Source organism: Solanum pennellii, chromosome 3 (assembly GCF_001406875.1).
Source record: "Solanum pennellii chromosome 3, SPENNV200".
Taxonomy (NCBI): Eukaryota; Viridiplantae; Streptophyta; class Magnoliopsida; order Solanales; family Solanaceae; genus Solanum; species Solanum pennellii.
Genome location: NC_028639.1, coordinates 68,732,278 through 68,745,300, shown reverse-complemented (window position 1 = coordinate 68,745,300; position 13,023 = coordinate 68,732,278). Strand labels below are relative to the sequence as shown.

The 13,023-nt window shown below is 31.7% G+C and overlaps 1 protein-coding gene across 4 annotated transcripts; it reads left to right on the top strand.

The window, feature by feature from the left end:
- Positions 1–9,415: 9,415 nt before the first annotated feature.
- Positions 9,416–12,949, top strand: LOC107012209 (protein Dr1 homolog). Of its 4 annotated transcripts, none has more exons than XM_027915851.1 (7): positions 9,416–9,816; positions 9,941–9,996; positions 10,622–10,681; positions 10,769–10,858; positions 11,618–11,712; positions 12,201–12,269; positions 12,548–12,949. In XM_027915851.1, the coding sequence occupies exons 2-7, from the start codon at positions 9,942–9,944 to the stop codon at positions 12,716–12,718; spliced, it is 540 nt and encodes a 179-aa protein (XP_027771652.1). In that variant the 5' UTR covers positions 9,416–9,816; position 9,941; the 3' UTR covers positions 12,719–12,949. The 4 variants fall into 4 exon arrangements, with proteins under 4 accessions (XP_027771652.1, XP_015067469.1, XP_015067470.1 ...); XM_015211983.2 differs by having other exon boundaries at positions 9,418–9,816; positions 9,935–9,996; XM_015211984.2 differs by lacking the exon at positions 10,622–10,681 and having other exon boundaries at positions 9,424–9,816; positions 9,935–9,996.
- Positions 12,950–13,023: the final 74 nt, after the last annotated feature.

Sequence of the window (13,023 nt, the reverse complement as noted above, 5' to 3'; positions counted from 1 at the left end):
TTGAGGGAAAAGAAAAGAATATTGGAGAGAAGTACGTATCCCAGACATGGCTTTTAATTGAAAGAGATTCGTCTAATGCTCAAATTTACACGAGTTTCAGCTCACCAATGTTGTTCCTCAAAACAAAAGACATGTTGAACATGAGATGTCCACGGTTAAAAATTAATAAAATCCTATTCCCTTGTCTTTAAAAATTTTTCTTTAATAAAGTCTCTTGTTTGTCACAATAAAATGATAAATCTATCTTGTATATCCAACTGATGTTGTCTACTTTTCAAAACCAGTGAATGGTACACAAATCATTGTTCCCACTGCGAGAAATAAGAAATGAATATAATTGTTCTAGTTATAGCATCAAAAAACATCTAGGATAATTTGCATGTGTTCAGGCCCAGGGCCACTAACAAAATTTATTGTTTCTTACAGTCAATGCAGTGTTCACATACTCGGAAAAAAAAATAGATGATCAAACATTGGAGCCCCCATCTTAAGCTTTCTAGATACCTATAATGAAGTTCGTTTCAGCGGATATAACACAATCATTGTTGAACAAGTGGTTTTGCCTACGTCTCAAGTGTTTGATGTAGCAATATAACTTGTTCAACAATGATTATGTTGTCCACAAATTTGTAATTTAGCATATAGCCAGATTCAATGATTTCTGCAAGGGAAAAATTACTTGTTCACTAATTAAATATGAAGATTTTGTCTTATGAAAAAAAATGTAGAAAGCAAATTAAGTTGTTCAATTATCTAATGCCGGAATTTTTTCAAGTAGCTAATAGATTTTTGGGATATGAAATGAAACAACAATAATTTGATAAAAATACAAAGAGTTTTATAATATTATTATCAGTGAGCTTATAACATTATTACTACAAAAATTATATAAAACATTTTGATTAACTAAGTCATGAGCACACAAATATCAACAAGAACTGAAGTTTGTGTCCCATTGAAGTGTTGAGCAGAGATACATTCCATTGCACAAGTAGAGGAGAAGCAGATTTCACCAACTTATTTTAAATCCTTGTAAGAAAAAATCATAAACTTACTTGACTATTAAGTACATGGTATCTACATGTCCTTATTAGTTCTGATTCTCACAATTGCAGAACAAAATAACATGTATAAATTTCATATATTAATAATAAGAATGAACACGTATAGCAAACATCATGCCAACCTTGTTATGAACACACAAGTACTCCGACATCACCCTCATACTTTCTTCCATGTAATAATAGTTTTAATGTTAGTGGTGGAGACAGAATTTCAAATTATAACAAGTAAAAATTCACGTATAGATCAAAGGAGGTTCAACATCTATTACATATACATAAGTTTTTTTTATAATATAAATAATGTAATTTTCCACCGATGAACCACTTGAGGAAACACTGTCAAGTGAAGTATGTAAGCAGAGAGAATTATTATTTTGTAGAAGCAACATTCATATTCTAGCGTAGAGTTTTGTTGATTGCTTTACTTGTATATTACCTCTAAAGTAATCAAATTAAATTTTGGGATAATGCACAAGTACCACCTTAACCTATGTCCGAAATCTCAGAAACACACTTATACTATACTAAGGTCCTATTACCCCCTTGAACTTATTTTATTAATAATTTTCTACCCTTTTTGGCCTACGTGGCACTATCTTGTGGGCCCAACGCTGATTGACTTTTTTTCAAGCTAGTACCACGTAGACCGAAAAGTGTTAGAAAATTATTTATAAAATAAGTTCGAGAGGGGGGATAATAGGACTTTAGTATAGTATAAGTGTGTCTGTGGAATTTCGGGCATAGGTTAAGGGGGTACTTGTGCATTTTCCCTATTTTTATGAACACAGTGCTTCTTCGATAAGAAATTCCAAGAAATGTACTACTCCCATAAAAAAAAAAGAAGATGAATCAATATGTACACCATTATTCTTATAACAAAATATTTCAATTGGATGAATATAAAATAGGCAAGAGACACTCAAGAAGCAAAAATCACTTGCACATATACATCAATACAATGTATTTGATTGGAATCACATGCATTTGGGCTCACACCAACAATTTCACCTCTTGAATAACACAATGGCAAAAATTTGTCTGCAACGCACATGAAAATACATTCAGCTCCTCCAGACTCTTCGAAAGATGGGAAGGCTAACAACATATTCAATGAAATCCAATCAGTGAGGTATGAGAAGGGTAGAATGTAAGCTAACCTTACCACGAATTCTTGAAACCAAAGTTGTGTCATATTTGTGGAAGTATGAGTCTTCACATCAAAGGGCATCTCTTGTGGCCTGCACGGTATATCTATTGGTGACTTCAAAATCATATAAAACAAAATACACTAACAATATCTCGATCATTTCTAATGACCCTTACGAGATAATCTGTCACTATTGAGTTGAATGCAATTAGTTTCTATACTTGCTAATGATATCATTGAGATGATGTCGTGTTGGTTGAGGATCAAATTCAAATAGTTAAGTATGAAGCATATGAATCCATCCATTAACCCTCATTATCAACTCAACTAATTAAAATAATAAAATCAAATTCAGAGAAGTAAAATAATTAGCTTCAAGTTGTAGAGCATCAAAGAAAAACTATTCAGTTATTTTGGGCGTATTATCAAAAATCTTTGTTGCATCAGTTGCTCATTTGATGGATCTTTTCTAATATCATTTGAAAAATCTAGATTGGAGTATCTAAAATGTATCAAAAGTTTCAGGACAAATTTATACTCAAACTGAGTGTTATTTTATCAAAAGCTCCTTCCTCTCTTCGCTCTTCAAGTTTTTGATCCAATCTACAGAGCCGTAATAATAAAATGTTTAAGATACTATTTATTAATTACTGAGTTTCATATGAACATAAAATTTTTGATGATATTTTTTAAAAAAGGTCAAGCAGAAAATCATATATTATTATAAGCATGAAGCTCAAAACTTAAAAGTTGGATTACTAAAATGCCCTTCACTTATTTATTAAATTGTCATTTACAAAATTTGAAAATTAAATAAATAATGATAGCAAAACAGTTTTTTTTTTTTATCTTTAATTATTGATCCTTTGAGTTTCTGCAGTTAAACTCATTCCAACCGAACTTAATGCTTTACACTAAATTCAATATTTAAGATTGAAGATAGATAGTCATAATCTCCTTGATTACAATTCAAAAACGTTTCAAGTCATATTTTCATAGTTATTGTTGATCAATGTTTATATAATTTTCTCCCCCTTTCCATATTCTTTACATTACAAACCTCTATATAGGTATACAATAAGTTTTCTTTCTCTCATCTTCCATTCATTCTCATTCTGCTAGAGATTCTTTTTTTTCCAGGTATATCTATCCTTTTTATATATGTATGTGTGGTTTAAGCCTCAATCTTAGTATGTTTAGCGATATAGTGTTTGATATGAAAACAGAATGATTATTTTTAAATTAGAACTATTTATCCCAATTTCTTAAAGTAATCTTTTGGTTCATATAATTAATTTAAATCTTATGGAAACAAATATCAAAAAATATTCGAAAATGAGAATAATGTTCGTCAATTTTTTCTATTTTCATTAAAAAAATACTATTGTATATTTAAAAAAAGAAGAAGAATGCAATTCATATAAGCACAAAAGAAAAAGATTGTTATATTTCTGATTTTAGCAATGACTAAATTGCATTTATTTCTTCTTCATGTCTTTGCTACTTTCGTGAAAGACTTTTACATCTGTTTATTATTTTTTTCGAGTAGAAATTCATTGTAAACTACTTCAATAAATAAGTTGTTTGATCTGGAAAAATAATTAGTTATTCATAGACATATTCATACCATTTGAGATTAAATCATAACTAAAATTGTTAATTTCTGCATTTCTTATTCTATAATTGAACTTTATAAAGAAAAATTTAAAATAAAAATACTAAGGGACAAACGTGCAACGCACGTTTCAGATACTAGTATATTAATAAGCTTCAGCTATATGGGATTATTCATGGCACCAAACCATGTAGAGATATCCAACAGAAACTATGAAGGCTTCTTCTCAAGCTAGGTGAAGCCATGAACATAGAAATGTAGTTGTAATTGAATTGAAAACACAAATACAACAATGAGAATCTTCATAATTCAAACGATACAACTATGTAAACTAAATAAATTTACTCAAGAAGGCAGGAGCAAAAAGAAAATACCAGCTTATGAAGCAACCGACAGTAACAAAGACCTTTTTTTTAAAGCTTTTTATATGCTAACTGGTACAATGAAACCACTGAGACAGAAATTTTTGTAGCATCTCTTTTTCCATACCATTGAATTGACTTACAGAGTTAAATAATAAACGAACAGAGTACAGAATAAAGTCCCTCCTTGTTTCTCTTTTACCTCTACAACAAAAAGAAGACATATTAGCCAAAACATACATAATAGTAATCCATTGAATAGCCAATCAAACATATTTGAGTTGTCTGATCCCTTTGGAACTTAAGTGAAATGCAATGTTTATTATTATTGAGATGCTAAAGAAGAGTGAAACAATCCACATACCTGCCCGACTTTAGCTTTCGCCTTCGGAGTCTCAAGAGTAAAAAAGTCAGAAGAGGAATTCCAGAGAAATAAGGAGAGAAGAAGAAAAAATAAGAATAATCAAGAAAATGGTAGAAGAAAAGAACAGAGTAAAAAGACGAAAATAACCTTATTTTTATTTTAAATAACTAAACCTAAATATATATATATATATATATATATATATATATATATATATTATGTCTTTCAACTTATTTGCCCTTTTTTAGTTCATTTCAAAATATTAAAGAATGTTTCTTTCTTTTTTGTCATTTCAACTAAACTTTCCACATGACATGTTTACAATCACAAGATTAGAAGTTATTTTGGTATATATTTAAAAATAGTTTAAGACCATGGACTTTAAGAATCTTCTTTACTTTTTAAAAATATAACGACCTGTAAAACTAATAATGAAACTAGAACCTAACGAGTTTTGTTTTGAGTTGAGTTGGATTTTTGAGTTGTAAATTGATGTCCCGAGCTTAGGTTAGGGGTTTTAGGGCTAGACGTCAAGCTACGACTCCCCAAAGACCAATCAAGGGATCCGAGTACCCTAAAGTCTAACCCCCAAGACCCCAAGAAGCCAAAAATGATGGTATCTATGCCCTGTAGGTCCATCCACGCCCCATGAATGGCTTTTGTGGGTCAAGTCCAAATGGCAACCCACATAGACAACCACGACTTGTCAGCACAGCCTGTGAACCCATCCACTGGATGGGGTTTGGTGGATCATCACAGTGTTGTTGTCCAAGTCTCGGCCATGTGGGATCAAATCGGTAAATTCCTTTTGAGTTTAGTTTTGCTAGGGGACTGTTATTATTGATTATTTAAGATTTTTTTGGTTTTAAAGATAGTAAACTCCTTTTATCGTTCATTATTTTCAAAACCCTCAAAATAGAAACCTCCTCTCATAAGAAGTTCTTTGTCTAAGAATTCTCCATTGAGAAAAAAGAGTCGAGTTCCAAGGTCAACTTTTTCAATCAATTTTTTGTAGATTTCTCCCCTAAACTGTATAATGGTTTTGATCCTTGACTAAGTTTCATTACAAAGTGATTTCAAGTTTTCAAATTTCAAAATTTAGGATTTTCAATGGTCCAATTCGAAATAGTTTTTAACAATTTATAAATAATAAATTATATATGAATTGTTAATTTAATGATAAATTATGGTGAATTGTGAAGGATTTACGACATGTGTTTTTTCTAAATATCAAAGGTGAATATATAGAATTTTGGATTGATTGATCATGAATTGTATAAAATTGTTTAAATTTACATTAATTTAGTGTATTGAATCATGTCACTACTCATGCCTAATGGTAGTACTCTAGGATTTTTTTGGTGACTTGTGAATAATGGCCTTATGAAGGTATTATGTATGATTGCTATGAGAAACATATGTAGTGAGTTCAATGAAAGTATCATGATCATGTTTAGAATGCAAAATTATGTTGTGATTGAAGACTTATTCTCAATTAACACTTACGAATGATGATGATAGAATGTGAAGGGTTTCTTCTATGTATTGTACACTTTGAATTGGTAGACTTAGGCATCATTTTCTTGTATGAATGAAAGCAGTGATGATTTTCATAACTTGAATTGGTAGATTTAGACATCCTTTTCTTATGTGAATGAAAGTAATGTTGAATGATGTACTTTGGATCGATAGCATAATGGAACCCTTCCATAAATGACAATAATGAACCTTAGGATAGGTAGCTTATGACACTCTTCCATAAATGATGTTAATGAACTTTGGGATCATAGGCTTATGGCACCCTTCCATCAATGTCAATGAACTTTGGGATCGGTAGGCTTATGACACTCTTCCATCAATGTTAATGAACTTTGAAATCGGTAGGCTTATGCGCCCATTCCATCAATGCTAATGAAATTTGGGATCGATAAGCTTATGACACCCTTCTATCAATGTTAATGATGACCTTGAATCGGTAGACTTATGTCACCCTTTCATAAGGATTCAATGATTTATCCTAATAATGTACTTTGAATCGGTAGGTTTATGACACCTTTTCATGTGTTGAGTAATGTATGTTGAATCGTTAGGTCTATGACACCCTTTCATGTGTAATGATGTTAAAGTAATGAACTACTCTATAGGAACGAACACATACACACACGCAGGCATGCGCGCGCGCACACATACATCATGTGAAAAAAATAATCACTTTCATGGCAAATTAAAATATAGCTATTTATTGGAAATAGTAAAAGATAAATAGGAGATCATATTAGTGTTTATTATTTATTGTTCATGAAATTTTTTCTTAAATTTAATATATTCGAAGAATAATATGCCCAAGTAACACTACAATATTGAAAAAATATAGCTATTTATCGTAAATAGTAAAAGTATAGATATGAGATCATATTAATCTTTAATATTTATTGTTTATGGAATTTTTTCTTAAATTTAATGTATTTGAAGAATAATATGCCCAGTTAACACTACAATATTGAGTGTATACAAAAATTTTCCATTTTGATATACACTGGAATTTACTTGGCCACCTGATTAGCAGATTTCAAATTTCTTGCCAATGAAAGTCTCAAATCAAATCTTAAGCAAGAAGGACATACATTATACTTGATATTTGTATAATTTCAATTTTTGTATATTTTTACTTGTTGAAATACAATTTCAAATCACTAGATGTATCAAAAGTTTATATATATATATATATATAAATATAAATAATATCCAGAGAAAAAATTAATCCCTATATCAATAAATTCAAATTTTATATTTGATTTTGTATCTATTACACAAATTTATACAAATGCAAATCATTAGATAAATCAATTATACATACCATCCTAACTTTAAGAATACAAATATAATTCAATGCAAATACAATTCAATCAGATTTTCGTGTTTCACAGAAACATAAAAATAAAAACAAAAAGATACAAATACAAATCATTCTGATGTTAGTATAATTTTGAAACACAAAATGCAAAACATAAAATCAGTCAATATAAATATGATCCAATTTTTTCTTAGCATTTGAAACAAGAAACATACTAAAAGAAATCCAATTAGTACAAATACAATGGGTGATTCGTGGGATTTTTTCACAATTTGTGAATTTTTTTTTTGCAAATCATGAAATTATTTTCAAAATTACCTTGTCTCCACCATTAATTAAATGGAGAATCCTATTGTGATATTCAGTATTTTCAAAAATGTTTTTTGGGGGAGTCTCATGTCATACCAAAAATGCTTTGAGGCGTAAATTAAAGACGTAGATTCATAAGACGTAGGTTCTAAAATTTGAGGCGAAAGTCTCGAGCATAAAACGTAAGTTTGACCATTTTAAATTATTTTTTAAATATTTTTTGCTTTAAATCATATATATTTTTTAATTATTGGGAATGATATTTCTCAAATAGTAATCATAATACTTTTTTCTTCATTATTTATTATTAACAGTTATCTCCAATAAAAATTATAATATAATTTCTATATATTATAGGTTATTTATATAAAATTATTTTTAAAATCATTGAAAGATGTACTTTTGCTTATATTATTAGTAATAAAACTAATAAAATTGAATATACATTAGACTAGACCCCGTAGATCCATGAGACTTACGTTCCGTATCTCTAAACTTATGTCTCGCCCCATACTATATAAAATGACTCGCCTCACGTCCCCGCCTTTTAAAACACTGAATATAAATATTTAATAAGCATATGAGATATATAATTGTGACCTGAATAACTACTCAAATTATTAATATAATGCAAAACAGAGTGTATTAGTAATGCTTGCATTAATAATGTATGTATTAGTTATACTTGCATTAATTATACATAGATTATTAGCTTAAGTCATATACGACCTCTTAAAGTTGTCCGCATATTTCACTTAGACACCTCAATATAAGTTTGTACCTATTGAACACTTGAACCTTAACAAATTTATACCTATTTAACACAAAATAATAGTCAAATAAAAGAGAAATATGCGTGCATTTCAAACGCTCAAACATAGCTAATGGACCAAAGAAGCGATGACAAATGACAATGGGATTAATTTTTTAAAAAAAGTTCTATTTAAATAATCAAAAAGTAATTCAAAAAAACAAAAAATTGAATTAACCCACCCCACCCCACCGGCCAACCACCCATCTACTTCTTCTCCGTCGATCTTAATGTCACCTCTATGCTTCTTCTTCTCCATTTCCTTTTCACTGATTCCGCTGCGTCTCAACCTTAACGTCCATCCTTTAAATTAATTATTCTTTATACATTATTTATTATTTAGATTTATTAGTTGGAAAGAAAAAAAAAGATCATTTCCAATGGTTTCACGCGCTTAAAGATGTGAAATACACAATTTTGCCACGTAAGCATTTTTGTATCAAATAGGAACCATTTTTGAACATATAAGGTATTTAAAAGGTATAAGGCTAAATTAAAGTGTCTAAGTGAAATATGCAGATAACTTCAAGGAGCCGCATATGACTTAAGCCTAGAATATTTTATGCATTGTTTGGTTTGGTGCATTAAAATTAGAATGCATTGCATTAAAAAAATTACTTATAATGATGCCCTTTACTATTATGGTGAAAATTGAAAAAGATATAAAAAAAGGTATTGAGGGGCAAATTGGGTCTTTAGTTGAGTTAATGCATGCATTAAAAGCATTGTATTCCATAGACTATTTTAATTAATACCTCCTACCAAACGGATCCTTAATACACCCTACCAAACGACCCTAGCTACTTTATGGAATTAAATAAACATAAAGCTATTTACCTCATTATATTTCAAGTCTTAGGAAAGATGATAACCCAAAAGCCCAATCTTACCATAGAGCCGAAGCCCAATTACTAAAGCATCACATAATCGGCAAATCCAGCGGAGATCGGTAACTTTCTCGTCTCCTCTCCCTTTCACCAAAATCCTTTTTCCATTTTGCTGAAAGACTATATAAACAATATACGTCCGCGTCAACCCCACACACTTCGCTCATCCGTGCTTACCACGCTCCATTTAGCATTCAGAACGATGGTGGGACCCACTGCTCATGCACGACACGTGTCCATTCGCGCGTGGAGAACCCCTTGTTGGATGTGCTTTGCCCTAGTCGTCTGCGAACACATCCTTCTCTCTCTATATCCACCATCAACCACCACCGTACTCCGATCACCTTATTCGATTTGCTGCCCGTCTCGCCGATCTACTAGTTTCGCAAAATTCTGTTCTGAGGTAAGATGCTTGTTGAAGCTGTTTTCATCGTATTCAGTCGTTGCATTTGCTTTTGTTTAATACGCAGTATTTTGGCATTGTTTTTTTTAAAAATAATTTATGAATTTGATTTTTGAAGGATTAGAATGGAACCGATGGATATCGTTGGTAAGACGAAGGAGGATGCTTCGCTTCCCAAAGGTTTTCCTCCTTTCCTCCTTTATAACTGCGCATATCTTGTGTATATTTAGAGTGATTTATATGTTGCTCTCGTAATTGTGCTTCTTTTTTTTTTGGTTATGTTTCTGTTTGATTATCTTTGAAACCTAATTATCGAGATTTTGAGCGGATGAATAGGGAGTAAGCAGAGGGGGATATTAGTTGTTTTTGGAGGGGTGATTAAAAGCAATTAAATTGTTACCAGGCTGGGATATACTAGAAATTTATACAGGGATTCATGAAATACTGAAGTGTGATACCTAACATTGGAACTTGTGACCTGAAGCAGTTGTTGAACCCTAGAAACTTCTCTTATGTCAAAACAATTTAACCGTTCATGTATGACCAATGAAATCTTTTTTGCCATATTTCACCGTTCAATTTTCTTGCAAAAGGGGTTCAATTAAACCTTTTGTTTCCCCTTAGTTCTTTCCCTGTTAAGTGGAGTTCGTGATTTATTTCTGAGAGGGTAAAAACTTAATTATCAGTGACTCAAGTGATACTAATTGCTTTTGCAAAGAATTCAATAATTAGAGTGATGCTATTGGTGATTTCAGTTGCAAAAGCCAAATAGTGGTAATACTGAAGTTCTTCTTTGTTGCTTCAGGGTTCACCTTGTCTGAATCATTTTATTTTCGTCATGAGTTTGCTATTTGGGATTATATGAGTGAGTTTGCCTGATGGTTTGCTTATTTGTTATTTCCTTTATTTCCTCGATTCCAAATATACTGATAATACAATTTTCTCTTATCAGCAACTATGACAAAGATCATTAAAGAAATGTTGCCCCCTGATGTTCGTGTTGCCCGAGATACGCAGGATCTTTTGATTGAATGTTGTGTAGGTGAGTTGATTTTAGTTTGCCTGATCTATTTTATTTTTGTTTTCTTTAAAATTCTGTTGATGTGTTGTGCTGTTACCCAGTAGGGCTTCTAATAGCAACTATGCTTCTCTAGAATTTAAAGGGTACTAAGTGTTGGCATGTGCTGTTGGCAGTAGTACTTACGTAGGAGGACTGTGGTTTACTATGAAAGTTTTGTGCTAGTTGTTTGTTAGCTCTTGGTTTCACTCTGTCGACACAAGACAGGGAATGTGATAAGCATCGGAAGGTTTAGAAAATCGTTGGATAATACAGGTCAGTTTGAAGGCAGTCAAGTTCTTTTTAGCTCAATTTGAGTTAGATTCTATAGGAAGATGACTCCTGGTAACTTAAAAAGTGTGAGTTTTGATGAAACTTGATCAATGTTCCGTTAAACTAACTTATTCCTTAGATCCTTTTTTTTGCCTGATAAGGTAACCTATTTCATAATTGTTTTGTTAAACTAAGCATAACGATTTGTTACATGACACTACTTCTATTACTTATTTCTGCTGATATTTTTTCAAGTATATTTTCATTGATGTTTTGTCTGGTGATTTGTGTTTGCTATTTCAACAGGATTGAAGTCTATCCTATGTTCTTTCCTTCTATTAGATAATATAATTTCATCTCCTTAAATTCCTTAAAATTAAATCATGGCTTGATTTCATAGTTGAAGGATCTTCTTATTGTGGTTCTGGTTTTAATTTGCATGGTATTCCACCTTTCTTTGTTCTTGTGCAGAGTTCATCAATCTTATCTCATCAGAATCAAATGAAGTTTGTAATAGAGAAGATAAACGAACAATTGCACCAGAACATGTACTCAAAGCCTTAGAGGTACTTTTTGATCCTGGAGTTTCTCTATTATGTTCGTCATCATCATCTTGCTCTTTTTGCAATTCCCTTCTGTTCTCAGCTGCAGTCCCCTAAGCATGAGTTCATTTGAAGGTGATCTAAAGAATTTCAAACCTAGTTCTCATATGAGGTCACAAAGTAGCATGGTGCCAATAAGAATGATGTAATGCAAACCTTGTTGTTTAGTTTCATGTGTGGTTTGGTATGGTAGTGATGTTAGGCAACATCAATATCACTCTCATGCTTTAGGTCTCTAGCAACAAGTTTTCACCATGAAACCATGGACCAGTTTTAGTTTTCATTTCTTAAATACTTCTAAAATTGTTAGTGTTGCATCATTATCATAACAAAAATAAAAATAAAAATGATTGTGTTAAATATAAATAACAAGAGAACTTCAAATTTTCACCGTGAAAATTTGTTCTATATCCTACCGCATCCTGGGAATGATAAGCACTTTTGGCTCTCAGGTTCTTGGCTTTGGGGAATATACTGAAGAAGTTTATGCTGCATATGAACAACACAAGTTGGAGACTGTGGTACGTAGGAGCTAGTTTCTGTCTTCTTACATTGTTGGAAATTGGAATCTATGAATGGCCTAAAAAAAGTTAGGATGTATGAAGGATCCTTTTGCTGTTGTAACAAACTCATTTATTCCTTTTCTTTTCTCACCCTTGGTCCAAAACCTCTCTGCATGTAGCTAGAGCTAGGCGACATTTATTTTGAATTCAAATAAGTTTTGTGACCATGTGAAACGATTTAATGATGAAATTATCTTCATTCACGATTGCCCTTTTGCTTTGTGTTTCTCCCGTAGGACACTGTGAGAGCTGGGAAGTTGAGCAATAATATAGCTGAAATGACCGAAGAAGAAGCATTAGCTGCACAACAAAGGATGTTTGCTGAAGCACGTGCGAGGATGAACGGAGTTGGTACAGTTCCGCCCAAACAGCAAGACCCGGAAACAGAGCAAAAATTGGACTGCTAGTGCAAACTTAGGGCGTAGTTTTTCTCTGTAGGCAAGCACCTCTTTAGTTTTTACAGGTGGTTTCTCTTTTATTATGTAGAAAAAGCTCCATTGGCACTTTTTGCCTGCTTGTGAACGTGAGTGCAATTTGTACTCTTTTAATTATGTCTATATTTTCTGTACTTGGTGAATTTACTTCAGAATAGTCTCTACGGCCTACAAGTGCTTTCAGTATATATTTTTATTTGTCAAGAGTGGGAATTTGTCATCAGTTGGCCCTTTCACACTAATTGGCCGACTCAGCCCCCACCCAGGGCCAATGTGAT